Here is a 20860-nt window from a genome sequence, read left to right on the forward strand (position 1 = left end):
TTGTTGACGTCAATGTTGTCTCTCTCTTGTCCACAGTGAAAGATTTTAGGAACCATTTTTGACGTGTCAGGACGACCATCTCGGTTTTATGTTTAGCGAGTATCAGGTTGTTCATCAAGCCAAATTTCGACTGCATCAATGGTTTCCCGAACCAGTAGTTCGGCCTCTTCGATGGCGTCTACTATTATCGGGGCCGCAACGTCGTCCGCAAATCCTGTTCGCTCTCTTTGGTTTAGCAACAGGACTTCCAGGAGCTCGTCTGAGTCCGCGTTCTATAGATCGGGCTCCATTATTTAGCCTTGTAGCACGCCAGCCGTTATCGCATATTCTTGAGGGCCTTCCGTAGTTTCCGCTGTTAGCTTTCTTCCTTCAAGGTAGTTTTCGACTAGTGCGAGATTCTCTGGCTCTGCCTCGAATTTGTATTCCAGAGCATCTACAATATCTCCCAAATTTGCACTATTAAAGTCGCTTTTGACGTACGAGAAGAAGACTTACTTTTCGAGCTTTGAGGTTACCTGACCATGCTTGTATTGCTGTCTTTATGACTTCCTCGATCGCTTCGACTGTCAATCAACCTTTCCGGAAGCCATGTTGGTTGGTGGCAAAGCCTCCAGCACGGTCGATGTCGGTGCGAAATCTTTCTTGAACGAGCTTTTTGAGCAGTTTTCCGTCAATGTCCAACATGCAGAGTGGTCTAAACGATGAAGGTGTTACGGGGGTTCCTTTACCTTTGGATAAAAGAACCAATTCTGTTGCTTCCAGACCGCAGTAAACGTACCAGTTGCCAGTGATACATTGTAGGCATTCACGAGTATGTCCGGGTATTCCCGGGATACAGCCTTGATCACCGATGCCGGGATGCCATCAGGGCCAGGCGCCTTTCCTGTCTTGAAAGACTTAGCCGCTTCTTATCGCTCCTTAGTTGTGAAAGGTGTTGTTTTGCCATTTTTTCTATAATGTCTATTCTTTTGCGGCAGATGTTTAAGAAGCAGCTCCGCTAAGATGCTGTTCATTAAGGCAAAAGATTTCGGCGCTTCTGGTGCGGTTTTTCCAAGTCGTTTAACGATAAGCTTTACCCCATATGTTCTTGTCAAGGTCATTGCGGATCTCTTTCCATAGCGGCGCTTTGTTTTCTTTGATAGCCTGGTTTAAATTCTTTTTGGCCTATTTGCACTTGTTTGAATATAGATCTTGATCATTTCACAAATCTCGTTGCTCGGCGACGTAGCTCGTGGCATCTTTTTCAGAGTCGGTTTACTCTGAATTGTAGACGATCTTCGTGTAAGGGACGTTTGCAATGCTTCTAAATCAAGCTTTCTGGCGTTCTACTTCCGCTGTTAAAATCGCGTTGTGAAACCGATTTGGTGCCTTTCGAATACAGTCCAGTCCTCAATTATATTGGCAATCCTTGGAGTCTCCAGCGAAATGTCAAGGATCGATTCCTGGTACTCCAATCTTCTAAAAGGTCTGGTACTTCCGGTGTTCAGCACTACGAGGTCAACTCTTGCTGCGAAGTCTGCTACTTCATTTCCTCTGATGGCGTTGAAATCATCAGCTACGATGACTTTACCGTCAAGATTACCAATGGTGTTCTCTATGTTTGCCACCTTCTAGCGAAACACACTAATTCCTTCGTTGGGTGAAAAGTAAACACTCAGCAAGTAGGTCGTGGAAGTCTCAATCTAGACGAAGCCTACTCCGCTTCCATTGTTGTTGACAGTAACCTTTTTTGAATTTACTGTCCAGATCGCTGCCGTGCCGGACTTATCAGCGAACCATGTTTTACCTTCGATGTTTAGATGTTGCTCGCAGATAAAATAGACGTCGATTTCATCTCCAAAGATGCGCTGTCACAGCAGGTTTTGCGCGAAAGCACACCTATTCAGGTTGTATTGTAGTATGCGGATCATTTCTGCCCTCTCGTAGTTTCGGCAAGTGTTGTGCGGAATGTCTTGCAAGCTCCGGTGCCAGAAATATGGCATAAACCATTCTAAGCATCTTTGTCGGGAGTATAAAAGAAGCACTTGGGCTTCTCCGCGTAGTCTCCAGATTTGTGGTTTTCTCCGTCACATTTGTAGCAGCACTTGCTTCTGTCTGGTCCCGCACAGTGACGTTTTTGGTGCGCAAAACCAAAACATTTAAAGCAACGGGTTACTTTCGCAACTGGTTGGATGCGACAGTTAACCCATCCAATCTTTATACGGGCCTTGTTAAGGATCTTGATCGCGTTAGCCTCGTCTATCTCGCAGAAGGCTGCCCTATTGCCTCGTGGTGTAAATTTTGTTAAATTCACGCGTTTGATCTCCAGGCTGTTGGTGAAATCACATTTAAGTGCTTCACGGACGTCACCCTCGGTAGAGACTCCATCCAAGTCGAGAATCTCGATCATTGTTATTGGTGTGAGCATTTTGACCGTACCAATATTGGCAGTTGTTGACTTGACCGCGTCGATGAAAGCCCTGCTGTCTTTAGTCTTTTGAGCCATTTCAAGGAGAACGCCTTCGTGTTTCGACTTTTTGATAGACTTTATGTCTACGCCCGTCTCAATAGGATTTACCTTGGCCTTGATTTCCTTCAGGATATCTGCATCTGTTTAGCCTTCTAAGAGTTGGACAAAAAAAGCCTTAGTTCTTGTCTTCTTCCTCCTCGGTTTCTTAGAGCCACTTACTTGGCTCGTTTTGCGAATTAGTAGATTGAGCCGCTGACTCCTGTTCTGTTATCTTCTTCTTTGGTCAAGCCAATGTGATCCAAGTATCGTCTCGGGCTGTCTTTTTCTGTGCTGGCTTGTCGTTTGTTGAAGAATGGCTGAACCGCTGTCCAAACAGTCGCTTGATGACGATGCGTTCAGGTCCGTTTGCACGCTTTCCCTCGCCGGCACTGATGTATTCCTCCCCTGTGCGGTAGACGATGTTTGAAAGTGTTGTGACCTTTCCATATCGTTGTTGGCTAAGTTTTGGTCGACCCCAAGTATTTTATTTTCTCGGTACCTAACATATCTGCTGGACATTCCCCGATACCACCTAGGGAGGCGCCTGTTGCGGGACCCAGCAAACCCGACATAAATGTGTGTGTAAATCTCTCATAACTTTTGAACAGCTTGATCGATTTCATCGCAGTTGATTCCATTCAAAACGGATTGACCGAACTTAGATTTTTAAATACAATTTGAACCGATTCAAAGCAGTAGATTTTGAGAAATCCTAAAAAAACTACAAAAAAAAATTTTTTTTAATGTGGTTTTTTTGGAATAACTTTGGAACGGCCTGACCGATCAATTTCAAAAACTATTCAGCTCTTAACCTTAAAAAACCACGCCGATTGCCGCTAATCCGGTCCAAATTGGTTGATTCGTTCGTGAGTTATCGTTAACGTAAAAAAGTGATTTTTTCGAATTACACCAGAATATCTGGTCTAATCAATTTGTGTTTAAAAGTATATCATAGAATAAATAAAGTGTTTTACCAAACACCCATCAGACTTTTGAGCACGAAGAGCTCAAAAACGTAATAAGTGCCATTTTAAGCCTTAGATATGGAATTAACGGCAAGTTACTGGGATTGCCTTTAAGGTCAACCGTTTTCTTAATTTTTTTTTTTTTTTTTTTTTTTTTTTTTTTTTAATTATATATCCTCGAGTGTCGATTATCGGAGATTTTTCCAAAGATCGAAATATTTGTATTCTTTCTTTTCGATTTTTTTTTCCAAAATCCTCAAAAATATGTACAGAAAAGTGAATAAATTTTTTTTTTATTTTTCGATTCTTAAGTATCGATATTTCGCAAACTAAGTGCACACATTCGCACACATTCGCTTACACACACTAACAACATCGTGGAGGTGGTCAGCAATGCTTCCTGTAATCTTAAAACGTTGAGACCCGATGAAAACTCGATTTTTCCGAAACCGGGTAACGAACTTCTCGATTTTCATTGCGGGAAGTTGAAAATTAAAATCATTTTAATACACTTCCACCCACCGTAACTAAACATCCTTACTAACAGCAGAAGACCAAAAGCTGTCTACAATAACACAATCGCAAAGAAGGTTGATGCACCATAGCTGTAGGTAATCATTGAAAAAAGTGTTTTCACGTACGTATGCTACGTCTTAGAAAAATAACAGTTAGGTTGTTTTATATTGAGATATTTTTTTTTTAATCCAACTGCAGAAAAATATCTTTAAAGAATAAATCTTTAAAGAATACCAAATTTGTAGAACCAACAAACTATTTAAAATTCCTCTATAAAATTAACATAAAAAACTGACTACATCCCTGTTTAAAAATATTGATTGAAAAGAATAAAAAATGATGAAATTCGGTTACTCTCTCAACTATTTAAATCATAAATGACCATTCTTGAAAAAATATCAAAACCAATTTATCATAAAAATCTATCTATCTCAAAATTTTTCCTAATCTCTTCATTATATAAAATGTTGTCGATTACGAAAACGCGAAGAAAACCCAAAAATCGATGCAAATAGTACGTAGAAATTATTAAAAAAATTTTTTTTATCATTACTAGACTAGAATATCTCTCAATCACATTAGATCATTTTGAGCACTTTGCGGTATTTTACGGTGTGGGAGAAGGGGAGGGGAGTATGAGCTAATTAAATTTTAGGATAGTCCATCATAGTCGTTGAAAACTTTTTGAATATAAAGTTGAAAATATTTTTCGAAGCTTTTTAACATATATACATATATTATCCTAGTAACTTTCAACGTGGTAACATCTATAATTTGAACTTGTGTATGAATGTTAGTATTTTTATTTACGAAAATCTTATCTAACACTAACTTTGACTTAACAGAGATGTTCCACCTGATGTAATCACATTCTCATTGACTTTGTATAACAAAGGAAAACGAAGTAAAGATACGGAAGTTGCAGAGGTATCTATAGAATTATCTAATCTATTGAATGGAGAAGAAATGGAAGAATGGTATCCTCTTTCTGGTATTACTCCAATTGGAGAATGGGGAGCATTACGTTTACGCATACGGTGACGATTTAATATGATTTTTTGTATATAATTTATGTTCCTTAAATTAATAATCACAAAAAAAAAAAAACATAAGTAAATATATGTATTTTTTTTCACAGATATCGTCATGACTTGGCTATGCCTCCTGAAGAGTATAGTCCACTGCAACAATTATTATTAGATCCAGAATTACATGTTGTTCGAGCCCTAGCTGACGTTTGTCATTCAGACAGAGTACCGTTGGCCAGTAGTCTTCTTAAAATATTTAGATACGAACGTAAAGAAGCAGATTTACTACGTTCATTAAATCAAGCTGAAGTATTAATTTTATTTCAATAAGATATGAAGGCGCAGAACTGATAGGATAAAAGCAAGAAATAATTTTTTTTTTTTAAATCGAAAATTGTTTTTAGGAAAAATTTATCACAAAATCAAGTTTTTATTATTGCGTTTAACCTTTTAGCTACACCTTCATGATGTTATTAAAATATTTCATGTTTTGAAAATTTCATGCAATTTTTCATTCATAAATACTTTTATAGGTTGATAAGGAAGATGAAACCCCAACTTTATTTCGAGCGGCAAGCTTAACGACAACATTGATGGATCTTTATATGAAATCAATTTGCACATCGTTTTTAAAAGCTGCGTTACGTGATACTATTATTAAATTAATTGAAAGTAAACAAAGCTGTGAATTAAATCCCAACAAAATGGACTCGCCAGAAGACGCTTGCAGTAATGCTGAATTTTTGTTACAAGTAAATACTACTTTTACCATTCTGAACACCCAATTCTGACTTCTTTGATTTAAATTACCATTAAAAATTGCTATAGTACACTTATGTACTTATACATTTGAGTATTTCATTATTTTTGAACTGTAACATATATATTTTCAACATCAATGAACATTTTAGGTTTTAGATGAAGTAACTTTGAGTATATTTACAAGTCCAGATGCATGTCCTAAAACATTGAGATATATTTGCGGTTGTTTGCAAAGAGCAGTCGTAGCTAAATGGCCTCACGAAAGACTTGTTAGAACAAGAGTTGTCAGTGGATTTATATTTCTACGTTTATTGTGTCCAGCTATTCTGAATCCTAGATCATTCAATTTATTATCTGAGTCACCTCCACCAGCAGCTGCGAGGTATTTCATTCATTTCTATCTATTAATAATTGTTACATAAATTTTTTCAATCAATAATCATATATGTTCGTTTTCTTAAAGTAATCAATATAACTGTAGATCACTGTTATACGTATATTATGAAAGTGAAACTTTTTTATCAATCGCCTCAAATTTTTTCGTCCATCTGAATTTTCACGAGAGGTAATATTTGAAAAGATTTGGAATGTTGAAAGCTTAATGCTTTAAATAATTTTTAATCGTTTTGGTTAATCAGGACTTATTTTCGTTACTATGAAGATTAGTTATATTTATAAATTGTGAGAATCATGGCAAAAATAAAATTATTAATATAATAATTGAATTAGAAGGTAGATTTCGATATAATTAATAGTTAAAAAAATGATATCAAACAATAAATTCTCAAATTATCAGTGAAAAATCACAATTAATTTCTAATCAAACACGGTGAGTTCTATAATACGGACTAATATAACCCGTCTACCAAAAACTGGCAGAAAATGAAATTCTTAATCTTAATAAAATAAATATTCGGTAAATGTTTTATATATCGAATTAAAAACAATTTTATCAGCCTTAAGATAAATTTTTAGAGCAAGAGCCCGTGAGTGCCAGACCTTTGGATTTTTATAAAAACTGAAAATTTTTCTATGTGTGTCCCTAGTACAGGTAAGAATGATCCCCACCCATGAAGCTGAGGTAGCGGTGGCTTTGGCAGGTAACAGGTAACAAAGGTGTATAAAATTCCATCTCAAATTTATCATAAAATAAAACTGAATTTTTTTATATTTGATTCATAATAATATCAAAACTCGCGTTGCTCATTGACAGACAGTTAGTATGGTTGCAACCCTCTGCCGGACACCCTTAAACTATTATAATTTATAATTATACTTATGTTATATTATAAAACTTCAATTTTATATATAATTTTTTGGGGGCCTATTAATCTATGTTTACATAATAGCCGGACAGTTTTGACGGTTCTATCATCTTGCCAGACGCATTCAAAGTGAGCAGTAGTTCGGAGAGCAAGGAGCGTATACAGTAACTAGTGCGAGTGAGACAGAGCGCTTGGTCTATTGCGGCCCTTCATTGCGCATCAGTGCTGTTTATTTATTGTACCTATCTGGTGAACGGTTATGCTCATAATAAATGTATTGTTTTTCTGTGTAGTTTATAAAATAAATGTGATCAGTTGTAATAAAGTGCTATCATGAGTGACGAAAAAATAGTTTGCTTTGTTTGTAAGAAAAGTGATGAACATATAATAATATTTTCTGAGGAAACTTTAAAAAAATGCCAGACTATTCTTAAATTACGAAAAATACATAACCTAAAGTACAGAGACATTATTTTACCCAGTGAATACACCGAGAGTGGTTATCATAGAGTATGTTACAAGGTATTTACAGGTCTTATGAAAAAATATTTTACCCCCCAACCATTGAGTGCTGAAAAAAAAAAAGGAAAAAAACAAGCAAGTTGTGTAATTACAAGCAACTCATCTTCAACCTTGTCGTCGATACGAGATTTGAGTTTCGAACTACCTGATCCACAGTCTCCGTCAACAGAATCTTCATCTCAACTAATTTTATCATCCCAGTCCACAGAAACACAACCTTCGGCATCTGAAAATGAATCTCATTTACAGTCTGTATCCACAGAATCTCCCACGACATCTCAGCCAGCCCCAATTTGTGAATCAATAGATGTACAATCTGCAACTCTTAAAGATATTTCTGACGTTTTTGAACCAGAAATTAGTGATAATAATTTTGTAACTCAAGATGTTAATATTTCGATTGATAATATTGCTGGTAAAAATGATAACGAAGTTGTTTGTATATTTTGTAATAAAAAGAAGAAAAAAGTGCGATCGAGAATGCTTCCGCTTCATGCAGCTGATGTTCAGCAATTTAAAGATAGTGTCAAACCTAATATTGAAAGTCATAAAGAGTTTACAGATTTTTCTAATAAATTGGATAATTTTTCTGGCTCAAAAATCTATTATCATACTGAATGCCGAGTTGATTTTAATAATAAGTTATCTTCATTGAAAGCAACGCCTAGCAAAAAGGAGTGGCATTATCACCGAGAGTATCATCAAACAGTTTTTAATGAAATTAGTACAATCATTAAAGAAGACGTGATTAAAAAAGGGCGGTGTTTTTTATTAGTGTATTTACATGAATCATATATCGATTTATTAGAAAAAATTTTTCAAGAAAATTCGATTCAAATGACAGCTACTTTCACAGCACACCACCTTGAAGAAAAAATTTTAAAAGTATTCTCTAAGGATATAAAATTCTTTATTGTTCGTAATAAAAAAATACTAGCTCCAAAATATCTAGAAGCCATCGATGATTCAGTACTGGATAATTTACAACAAGAAAACATTTTACAAAAATCTGCATTGATTCTGAGAAAAATAATACTCCAAATAGAAAAAAAAAAATTATCAACAAAAAATATAACATCACAGCATTTAATAGCCGGAGAAGTTTCAATACCAGAAGAATTATCAGACTTTTATTCTACTCTTCTTGGTGGATGTAACCAAAAACGAAAGACTGGCCAAAAATGTTCTCGTCTAATTCGTTCTTATTGTCAAGATGTTATTTTCGGAGTTCATGATGGTCGAGTTAAAACGTCGAAGCATATCATGTTAGGTATGACTCTAAAAAGCTTAACAAGCAGCAGAAAAATAATTGACATTATAAACAGATATGGACACTGCATTAGTTATCAAGGCGTTGAAGAATTAGAAACTAAAACTACATTTACATCAATGAAAAAGTCTAGCTTATGTCCAGAAAAAATAAAAAAAAAACCAGAGCTTTTTACTGGTGTGGCATACGATAATTTTGATCGTTTCAGATACAACTGACGAGCCTGAGATGTCCGAAGTTTCAAATTAAAATACTTCGCCGAATAAAAAAAGAAGAAGAAGAACATTTGATGAAATAAATATAGATGAAATGCCATACCCTAAGAAACCCAAAATGACGAGTGAGTTACAATTATCAGTCGATGATATAGAATGTATAGACTCTCAAATAAACACGGAAATTGACAACATATGGATGATTAGTCACGCTTTAGAATTACCTGACGTACCTATGTAGGTTGGTTTCAATAGTCGGATTGATGATCAAGATAGTCCACAACAACATATATCTTACTTGACGCCGATAAATGCATCTCCAACCAGTACGTCAATCGTATTAGAAACTATGAAACAAAGCCAAAAAATAGCTGAAGATTTAGAGCAACCCTACATACAGGTAACCTACGATCTAGCTATAGCTAAAGTAGCGTTACAAATACAAGCTACAGAAAAACCAACATTTGATAATTTATTCATTCATTTAGGACCATTTCATATAATGATGGCTTACTTCAAAGCTATCGGTAAAGTAATTAGTGATTGTGGGTTGACTACGGTAATGGTTGAGAGTAGTTTGCTGGCAAACGGTTCAGTTAATGGGTTTTTAGATGGAAAACACTTTAATCGCTGTAAAAGATTGCATCCTTTAGTAGCATTAGGACTAGAAATACTACATTTTAAGTCATTTTTACAAAATGATAACATTACTTTAACTGAGGATATAATAGATGAAGTTAAAAGACTGCAAAATTGTAAAATTTCTTTGTTTGAAATTGAAAATGATGGCCTTAAAGAGCTGATGAATAACTACGGTATCTACAAACAACAAACCCTTAACGGGGAGCATGGTAAAACGTCACAATTTTATCTAATTAATATAAATCTTATACATCATTACTTGGACTTATCTCGAAGTATTCATACTGGAAATTTTCAACTCTTTAAATCAGTGTTACCTAAAATTACAAGCATTTTTTTTATATTAAATCAACAAAACTATGCTAGGTGGAGCGTAAAATATTATGATAATCTACTGAGAGTTGATAGAAACTCATCCTGATTTGTATGAAGGATTCCTAAAAGGCTGTTTTGGAATTAAAAGAACTACCAAGTTATTTTCAAGACAACCTATTGACCTGGTTCTAGAGCAAACTATAAATGCAGAAGCTGCAAGAAGGTTGACAGGTGTTATACACTTCACTAACTCAATTTCGGCGCGACAACGGTGGGCTCGAAACCATGATGTAAGATCTACAATTATAAGTCAAGTTTATCTTGAACTTGGACTACAAAAACATCAAGATATTTCAACAGATTTGAATCCCCATAATATCAGGAAAAACGCCAAACAACTACAACAATTTGTCGCAACTTTCGATCAATTTATCAATCCTTTCAGTTTAGAAGTTCCCAAAGACCAATTAGTAAATATTTCATCAGGAAAGTCCGCATCACTGCCAGTAGAAGAATTTATATTAAATTTAGAAGCTAATGGCGATAGCCTCCGAAGAACATTCATTTCTGAATACCAATCTGATATTACGCGATTTGAAAAAGCTATTAAAAAAACATCTATTAATAATTTTTCTAAAGATTATGAAAAAAAAAAAAAATTAAAGTCGGTGGAAAAATTCAAGAAGTTAAAATTCAAAGGGATTTATTTGGACGTATGCTGGGAATCTCAATGGATTACAGCATTGACATTTCAAAAATCTTATCCTACCCGATTACTTCAGTACCATTGTCAATGTGTCATTTGGATGGGACCATTTGCAAGACCGATAAATCTGCTTTGATGAAATGTTTAAAGAAAGAGGTCGAGCATGAAGAACCATCTCAAATTGATATTCTAATAATTGATGGTTTCTTTTTGTTACATACTATGAAAAATGTTCCTAGAAAATTTGGAGGCATTTCTAAAAAAATGTTGCAGATGGTAACTCAATTAAAAGCGTCAAGAATTGATGTCGTTTTCGACCAGTATTTTACCCCATCGATAAAAGGATACGAACGTTCTCTGCGATTTGAATCTGCACAATTGGAGTATACTATTGCTGGGCCTGAACAAGTCCGTCCTAGTGACTTTGTCAAAGAATTAAAAAATTCTAATTTCAAAGAAGCTCTAGTCGATTTTTTTATTTTACACTGGGCTTCTGACGAAATGGCGCCGTTTATTGGCAATAAAATGATACATATAAATATCAGAAAATGTCATTCGTTTACTATTAATGAGGCCAACAAAGTGATGTCAAGTATAAATGAGGAATTGTCTTGCCCAGAGCATGAAGAAGCAGACACCAAAATAGTGTACCACGCGTGTAAAATTGACTACGAAGCAAACATTGTGATTCGAACTGTTGACACCGATGTTGCTGCTATAATGCTAAGTCATATGCATCGTCTTTATGATGGATCACATGTTTGGATCCTTACAGGAGCTGGAAATAATTTAAGATATGTGGACCTAACTAAAATACACGCCAAATTAGGAGAATCTATTTGCAGAAGCTTACCTGGACTACACGCTTTCACAGGATGTGATTACAATCCTGCATTTTACAGAAAAGTAAAATTGAAACCGTTTAAATTGTTAAAAAAATATGTAGAATTTCAACAAGCATTCATGAAGGTTGGTGACAGCAAAATCATCGAAAATAACAATGAACAAGTAATAATCTTCGATATAATTCAAAGTTTTATATGCTATCTATACGGTATGAATGATATCAATGATGTTGATGCTGCTAGGCTACAAATGTTTATTAATTCGTATACAGTATCTGATGTAAACGAAGCTTTTAATCGAAAAAAGTTGCAAAATTTCGATGCTAGCTGTTTACCACCTTGCAAAAGTGAGCTATTGCAGCAATTTTTGCAAGCGAATTACATATGTAGCATATGGAACAACGCTCACTTACAAAAGCCAACAGCATATAAACCAGTAAATAATGGTTGGATACTGTAAAATGACCACTACTATTTTAAATGGTTTGAAGGAGATCAATTACCGAATTATGTCAGCGAATCTCTAAAAACAGTTCCAGGTATTTGATAATTATGTTAAATTATTGTATATTAATTTTGGACTTAAATTAAATTTTGTAATTAAATTAACTTGGTTTTTTTACTATTGCAGAAAACAATGAAGAAGGCGATATTGAAGACGATCAATCCACAGGATGGAATAATAGTGACGATGAATATGGATGTATTGACGACGACGATGAAAATGATGAAAATGTTTAAAGATTTAATTAAAATAAATGTATTTCCCTGTAACTTTTTTATTTAAAAAAAATTTGCCCTTTGATATAATAAACAATAAAATTTGATTTACTTTAATTCATTGACTTTACAATTTTGATAGAATTGAAAATAATAAACTTCGTAAAAATTAAAAATAATATAAATAAAATTATTACAGTTTCGATATGATTGAAGTTGTATTAGAACAATTTTACTGAGTATTATTTTAAATATTTGATATTCAAACTGTAAAAATTTCTTTAATGAAATTTCTTGATTAAAAAAAAAATAAACTGCACAATTTGAACTTAATAACAGTGGATGCGCAGTGAAGGGCCGCAATAGACCAAGCGCTCTGTCTCACTCGCACTAGTTACTGTATACGCTCCTTGCTCTCCGAACTACTGCTCACTTTGAATGCGTCTGGCAAGATGATAGAACCGTCGAAACTGTCCGGCTATTATGTAAACATAGATTAATAGGCCCCCAAAAAATTATATATAAAATTGAAGTTTTATAATATAACATAAGTATAATTATAAATTATAATAGTTTAAGGGTGTCCGGCAGAGGGTTGCAACCATACTAACTGTCTGTCAATGAGCAACGCGAGTTTTGATATTATTATGAATCAAATATAAAAAAATTCAGTTTTATTTTATGATAAATTTGAGATGGAATTTTATACACCTTTGTTACCTGTTACCTGCCAAAGCCACCGCTGCCTCAGCTTCATGGATGGGGATCATTCTTACCTGTACTAGGGACACACATAGAAAAATTTTCAGTTTTTATAAAAATCCAAAGGTCTGGCACTCACGGGCTCTTGCTCTAAAAATTTATCTTAAGGCTGATAAAATTGTTTTTAATTCGATATATAAAACATTTACCGAATATTGGGCTCTTGGATTATTTTAAGAAGCTTTTTAAAAAGCTATCTTGTTTCAATTAAATGTTCTTTAGAAATAAAAAGACAGAAAATGCAATTTTCGCTATCTTCAGAAAAATTCAAATAGCTATTATTTCTAAACTTATTGACTGACTTAGCTCATCTTTGAACTCATTTGAGGTAATCGTCTTAGAAACATGTGTACTAAATTTTATTAAGATCCATTAATAATTATAAGCACAATCGCGGCAACATACTCTGGGCTGTCCCTTTATTTACCAATTATCAAGTGAGGATTTTAATACTCTAAATCGATTAATTTTCCGAAAATTCTAAGTTGAATGTCAACAGTCCAAAAAAAGTTTCACTTGCAATGGGATTTATAAAACCACACAATATTTTTTTTTTTATTCAATATTTGAATATTGTGCATAGATCCCTAGTAATGGTGGCTAAATGTTTGCAAAATTTGGCTAACTTGGTTGAATTTGGAGGAAAAGAACCATACATGGAAGTCGTTAATCCTTTTATCTTGAAAAACAAAGAAAGAATGGTCGTTTTTCTTGACCAATTATCCGTAAGTATCAAAGAAAAAAAAATAGTAATTTTTCTCTAAAAATTCGAACAACATTAGATTTTAATTACTACGAAAAAATTAATTTTTTTTTTTTTTTTTTTTTTTTTTTTTTTTTTTAGAGTGTGACCGAAAAGCCAGAATCAGAGAGCATTGAATTTCGAAGTAAAAACATTTCTGACACTGCTAGAGATCTGGCTACGTTGCATCATATATGTGTTTCTCATTTGCGTGAACTTCAACTACTTTCAAAAACTCAGGTAAATGAATAAATTATACTGCATTTAAAGCATTTTATCCTAAATTTATCTATCAAAAAAGTTTCTGAAAAATATTGATCTCATAGGGATGAAGTACAATAATAACATTTAGTTCTATTTCTAAGTAGAATATTTTTAGAATTTCACATAAGTACTTACTATCAATTACTTACTGGAGAACTTTTGTAGACTTCATTAATTAACAACAAAATCATGGCATTCCGCTTGAATAAATGAGAAAAAAATAAATTAGAAATAAAAATTTTTCTAAACTATAAATTATCTACAGTACATGCATCTTGTGGTAAATTGAAAATTTTTTAGTTTCTTAATGTACGGAAATAGAAAGGATATCTTGATTCAAGGTAATCTATCTTCACCCAAGAAATAATGTTAACATCACCAAGAAACACGGAAATATTCTTGAATAAAGTAAAATAATTTCTTGAATTTAACAATTTGGAATTGAGTAAAAAATTTGAGATCAAATAAATATTCATTTTTCATAGAAAATCAAAATCTTTTCTATGAATGAAATTAAGTTGAACCTAGAAATTTGATACTTCAACCAAAAGTATTACTTTTTTGCCCCGAGATTAATACTCTCAACACAAGAATTTACTTTCTTTTTGAGAGGGGCCTTCACCCAGGTCTATGACTTCCTGAGAACGACTCCACTTAATACTTGGCACTAAAACGACGCCACCAAGAGTAAATAAAGATGTTGAGAACTCAGCCTCTTGGTGCTGAGTTGCTTATCAAGCTAGCTAAGCCAGGGCGTGGGAAAATCGCTTTTATGGTCACGAGAAAATGTATTGAGAGTAAGAGAGGTGAACTGCAGGGATAAAAGATAGGTTTTAATTAATAACTGGTTTATTTACGGACACTAACAACGAGTACACTTGACACTGGATCTAATTAATTTAATATTTCACAATAAAATACAATGACTCGATATCAAAATTTACTGACTCTATAATTATAATTCACTTATTAAGTAAAATTAAATCTCACTTAGAAAAGAACGTACTCGACGATATGCCTGCTGACTGCTGGGTGACAAACTCGACGGTGAATGGACGCAGGTACAGAATTCCTGTAGTTGGAGTTGACAGAATCCACGAAGTAGTACGCCACCGGCCTCCTGGCCAATTAGAGAACGCCTCACAGACCATTCCAACAAGACCTGGCCTGGGTCTTTCTGTTTCCAATGATGGACACTAGTCCATCCGCTCAACCATCGTCGACACATCCCAGGTGTTGTGCGTATTGGCAGCGATGTCGACTCGTTTGGCTGCCGACGACAGAAGAAGCGAGCTCACTCATGCTCTTTCCAAAATGCTCTCCTACCACCTCCACTCAGTCCCAAACTGTAGCTCTCGCGTTAAAACAGAGTTTGCCGAAGCAACACAGCACGGCCAAATAACTTGTTCACATATACATTTTGTCTTGCCGACCATCGAGTGCACTGGTTTACAAGTCCGAGTATGACGTTCAAATTTAAACTGAAATCTTCCGGTTACATCTTAGACCAAGAAAGTTTCCTTGGCTACAGACTTCAGTCCGCCTCACGACGCTTAGTCCTGGTTACTGGTCCCTTTCTGCGGTTTTTTCTTTTAAAAGGCGCTGCAGGTAAAAGCTGCGACAGCTGACCAGTTCTTTTCTGAACATGCAGGTTATCAAGCTCTCGGGAGAGAGCGTGGTGCCTATAATTTCTTCGGTGCTACTTTTGTAGTCTTTCCACCGTACACACTAGAAGAACGTGTGTTCGGCGTCATCTATTTGATCCGGGAAGTATTTGCACGTTGTCACGGGGTGCAGTTCCATCTTAAAAAGATAGGCGTTGAACTGCCCGTGTCCTGTCAATAACTGGGTGAGAAAGAAGTCCCCGTGCTTCCGAGAGGGCCAGACGTTGATGTTTGGGATCAGGCGTGCCGTCCATCTGCCCGTCTCCCCTGATGTCCATCGGTTCTGCCACTCTTGCTGTGTTTCCGCGTTTATCCTCGCTCTTGCCTCCTTCATGTTTTCGCCACTGGTTTTAGCGTCATAGAATTTTGCTCTTTCGAACGCTAGTAAGTCGATGGGCGTAGCTCCCGCAATGACCAATACAGCCGCTTTGGAGACCGCGCGGTAGATGCAGGCAACCCTGAGAGCGCCTCGCCGCTGCACTGCTGCCATCTCCGCCGGTAGATCTTCTGCTTTGATATGTTTGTCCACATCGCCGCCTCATAAAGCAGTACCGAATGGACTGCTTCCAGAAGAACTCTTCTTTTTTTAGTTCGTAGTCCCATAGTGTTGACCATGATCCTTGATAGGCTGGATACCGTCTTGCTGGTTTTCCTGCATGCAGTATTAAAGTGTTCGCAGAAAGATGTTATCTCTCTCCTGTCCACAGAAAAGGTTTTAGGAACCATTTTTGACGTGTAAGGACGACCATCTCGGTTTCATGCTTAGCGAGTATCAAGTTGTTTATCAAGCCAAATTTCGACTGTATCAATGGAACCAGTAGTTCGGCCTCTTCGACGGTGTCTACTATTATCGGGATCGCAACGTCTTCCGAAAATCCTGTTTGCTCCATTTGGTTTGGCAGCAGGATTTTCAGGAGCTCATCGTAGTCCGCGTTCCATAGATAGGGCCCCATTATTAAGCCTTGCGGCACGCCAGCCGTTTTAGCATATTCGTGAGGGCCTTCCGTACTTTCCGCTATTAGTTTTTTTCCTTCAAGGTAGTTGTCAACTAGTGCGAGATTCCCTGGCTCTGTGTCGAATTTGTATTCCAGAGCATCTACAATATCTCCCAAATTTGCGCTATTAAAGGCGTTTTTGACGAGTGAAAGGTAGACGTTCATTAACCCGCCAGTACTCACGTTATGAGAATTTTGCTCACGCTTGATTTAATGCAATGATAACTTTTTTTTCAAATGGAAAAGGTAGATGGAATTTTTTCTATCTTCGAGTAAGTTTATTAATTTTCAAACTATGAACTTTTGAAATGCCTTAATATTACATATAGTTCGTAAAAAAATATTTTTCTCATGCGCGTCGAAAATTGTGAGTATTCTTCTCATCACGGGATCATCGATTTAACAAAAAAAAATTTACTTTCGGTAACGTTCGGACCAGTGTGTGTCTTTGTAAGTGTGTAGCTGTTCGGCCGCATACAGATTAAGCGTGAGCAAATCTCTCATCACGATAGTAAAGAGTACAGGAAAGTTCACGTGAGTGATGACGGGTTAAGTTGATCGGGGGGTCTTAATCCAAACGAAGCCTGCTTTACTTCTGTTGTTGCTGAGATTAACTCTTTGAATTGCCAATTCAGATCGCTGCCATGCAGAATTTATCAGCGAACCACGTTTTACCTTAGAGGTTCAGATGTTGACTAAAATTTTGACTATAATTTTTTAAACAATAAGAGATAAAAATTAAAAAATCATTTTTATGCAGCTTCGGACAACATAAAAACGGATCATTAATAATATTTTGAAAAAAAGAAATTTTTTCGATGATTAATTCAAATTTCCAATTTTTCAACGACGATAACTATTGATAAAAAACTGAAAAATCAAAATTTTTTAATTTTTCCAACGGGGATCTATTCTTAAGCCTTTCAAGAATTGCTGCAAGAGAGGAAAAAATCCTCAAATTTATAGTTTAACAATTATCACACTTGCAATGTAAATGTTGAAGGAGAAAAAATTATTAATTAACTATTGCATAACTAATTGAAAAATTGGGATAAAAATTTTTTTCAGGCAGATGATTGTTTGTTTATTTATCCAGTCAGCCTCTGATTTTTTCATTTCTTAAATTTTATATTCAATAGATTAAAATAACTTTTATTAATAAAGTGTCCAAAGTAGGCGTGGCTAACGCAAGCCAGAGCACCCGTTTTCGGCTGTATTTTCAACCTTCTGGGAAAATGATAAATATTGGTCTTACAATTCTGAAAATCGGAACTTTATTAAAAAAATTTCCTCCTTTTTTTTAATTTTTAAAATCTTTATTAGTTTTTGAAATATTTACAAAAAACTAAACCCTTTTTAACTTCCGGTTAAGAAAATTGAAAATTTTCAAAAATCGGGAAGTTATTGGCTCCACCCTGTTTTTCGAAAATGAGTTATCATCATATCTTTACGTTTTGAGGTCCTAAGAACCTACTCTGACTGCTAACTTTATTGGCGCGGAATATCTCCACTTGTTTGACGTTATGTTATTTTTTTTTTATAAAAAAAAAAAAACGAATTTGAAATCACATTTAATTATTAATTATTAAAATCTGAATCATGAATTGATCTATAATTTAATCTCTTTGTTAAAAAATTACACTCATTCAATCAACAATCTTAAATAAAATACAAAGCTTTGGAAAAGTCAAATTAGCTTCCTAGGACCTCAAAATGTAAAGATCTAATGATAACTCAATTTTCGAAAAACAGGGGGGAACCAATAACTTCCCGATTTTTAAAAATTTTCATTTATTTAACACACACGCACACAATTACATCATCGGGGGAATAGTCAGAGAAGCTTCCTACATACTCAAAACGTCGAGATCTGATGAAAACTCGATTTTCGAAAAGTGGGATAAAAACAATTTCCTGATTTTTGAAAATCTTCGATTTTCTTAGCGGGCAGTTAAAAATTTCATTTATTACTAGATATAGGGATTTGTTCAATATCTTCGATTATATTGGTGATGTAACTGTACTGATTTTCAAGTTTATCACTTCAATTTTGATATTTTTAATTTCACTTCGTACCATTTATTGACTTATTTGTAATAGTATGAATTTAAAAAAATGTATACTTACATTTTTTTCTTTTTTTCTGTTACAGCCCACAATTAAGCAGTTAGTGACTGTCACAGAAATGTTGAGTAAACATAAACAAAAATACATGGAAATGATACGGTAGTGTTCTTTATAATATCAATCATAATAAGTATACCAAAAATATAATAGATTTTGAAGATATGTTTGTAGGTATATCTCAACGTAGTGAAGTATTTAAAAATATGATACAAACAACATTTTTCAATTAATAATACTGAACAGACTGACGTGCCATATACATAAGTGTAAACGTATATGCCTCATTTATATATTCGTATAAATAATTGATTTTCCAAATGATGTTACTTTGTATGGTGTATAAATATAGATATATTTAATTATGTTTTAATAAGTGATATGCAGTAAAAGATGTATGACCATTTTGTATCGGTTTAGGTGCTGTGTAATAAAAGATAATCCTAGAAATTATAATATTTGATGACTTTTTTATTAATACATACTATTCAGGATTAAAAATATCTTGTTTCATTTTATTGTCCCATGCATTTATAAGTTATCTATTTTAAATTTAAGAACATGGTTTTGTGAATCTTTTAACTATGACACTCGCAATCTTAATATTCTTAGTGATGGACTTTAACTCAATCGAATCGCCTTGTTATGCAAATTTTATATTGAGTACAGATCATCTTACTTACCTCGAATTATGGCAGTAGCATCGTTTGGTGAGTAATAATTAAACGTATGAGGAAAATACAATAATTTATTTAAAAATTTTGAGCTACAGCTTTGATAATTTGAAAAAATTTCTTCAGACATTATTATTAACAAAGCTAATAAGACAACCAGACTTAAAATGATCTCTCTAACTCAATAATTAGTTGGAAATGATGAAGCATTGTTGTAATTGTTTAGATTAAAAATGCGAAAAAACTCAAACAAGTTGGATTCACTTTTTTGAGGAATTAGAAAGCTTTATACTCATAGGCACATGTTTTTTTTTTCAAACGAGATACATTGCAGGGTGTAAAATAATTAGATAGTAATTAATAAGATATGGATCTTTAAAGTCAAAACGAATGTTTGGTTTAAAAAAATCGAATTTTTTAATTAAAAATTTCTACCAAAGCTTACAATTTTCATTTTCATAATATGAATTATCAGTCACAATTTCAAAGCGATCTGACCCTTTTTCAATAAACTATACCATTTGTTCATAAAATTTATCGCAAAATGGCTTTGTTAATAACTTATGAACTATTGGTTGAATGTCGAAGAAAAACACGAGTCGTAGCTTTTTTTAAGCTCTACATCTTACCTGTCGACACTGCAAACGTTAGACCAGTAATTTCCGAGAAAAAGTTTTTAATTAGCTTCTTTTTAATTATCTGTAATTTATAAAAAATCTGAGAGCAGCTTTTAATTCTTTTTAGAATTTAATATTATCCCATCCTCTTTCCAAAAACCCATCAAGAAGTTATTTTTAGATCTGTTTCCAGTTGCAAAAGTAAAAATGTCTATTTTCTGCGGGTTATAAAAATTTGGTTGATGATTTTAAATAAAACGATGTTTTTTTGGCTGATCGATTTGGGTTCAAAAACAAGATCTTGGTAAGTACAAATACAGGATATAGGTCTATCTGATCGGCTCGTGTCTTCAAAATCACACACCTACAGAGTGTAATGCTAAACAAAAGATTAGTTATTTATCTACCTTGGGCGAGCCACGCGCAAATACAGTTGAGGTGATAAATATTTTCAGCAGGGATAGTATAAAGCTGAGACCCGATTGTGCGCGCGCGCGCGCGCGCGTGTGTGTGTGTGTGTGTGTGTGCACCTCTCATAACTTTTGAACGTCTTGACCGATTTAATCACGATTGACGCTATTTAAAAGAGCTTGACCAAACTTAGATTTTGCATACAGTTTGGGTCGATTCAGACCGGTGAGAAATCTCAAAAAAGCTACGAAAATAAATTTTTTCAAATGTGGTTTTTCTTGTAATGAATTTTGAACGACTTTACCGATCGATTCCAAAGACTAATCAGCTCTTAACATAAAAAAACTA

At 34.4% G+C, this 20860-nt stretch overlaps 2 protein-coding genes across 4 annotated transcripts in view; both read left to right on the forward strand.

Annotated features, from left to right (window-relative positions):
• Positions 1-19266, forward strand: part of Vap (RAS p21 protein activator vap) — a 29738-nt gene extending 10472 nt beyond the window's left edge. The window contains exons 3-9 of the mRNA XM_074242181.1: positions 4815-5006; positions 5108-5306; positions 5531-5749; positions 5909-6141; positions 13605-13746; positions 13866-14003; positions 18839-19266. Coding sequence (XP_074098282.1) covers positions 4815-5006; positions 5108-5306; positions 5531-5749; positions 5909-6141; positions 13605-13746; positions 13866-14003; positions 18839-18916 — 1201 coding nt within the window. The 3' untranslated portion in view covers positions 18917-19266. The remainder of the gene's footprint in view (positions 1-4814; positions 5007-5107; positions 5307-5530; positions 5750-5908; positions 6142-13604; positions 13747-13865; positions 14004-18838) is intronic.
• LOC141526976 (uncharacterized) lies at positions 6157-13240 on the forward strand. 3 transcript variants are annotated; one of them, XM_074242184.1, is made up of 3 exons: positions 6157-6324; positions 6398-12078; positions 12171-13240. In XM_074242184.1, the coding sequence occupies exon 2, from the start codon at positions 7358-7360 to the stop codon at positions 9032-9034; it is 1677 nt and encodes a 558-aa protein (XP_074098285.1). In that variant the 5' UTR covers positions 6157-6324; positions 6398-7357; the 3' UTR covers positions 9035-12078; positions 12171-13240. The 3 variants fall into 2 exon arrangements, with proteins under 3 accessions (XP_074098285.1, XP_074098284.1, XP_074098286.1); XM_074242183.1 differs by having other exon boundaries at positions 6157-12078.
• Positions 19267-20860: the final 1594 nt, after the last annotated feature.

Source organism: Cotesia typhae, unplaced genomic scaffold (genome assembly GCF_013202065.1).
Source record: "Cotesia typhae breed Kobodo isofemale line unplaced genomic scaffold, CoteBio_Ctyphae contig_4, whole genome shotgun sequence".
NCBI classification, from domain to species: Eukaryota; Metazoa; Arthropoda; class Insecta; order Hymenoptera; family Braconidae; genus Cotesia; species Cotesia typhae.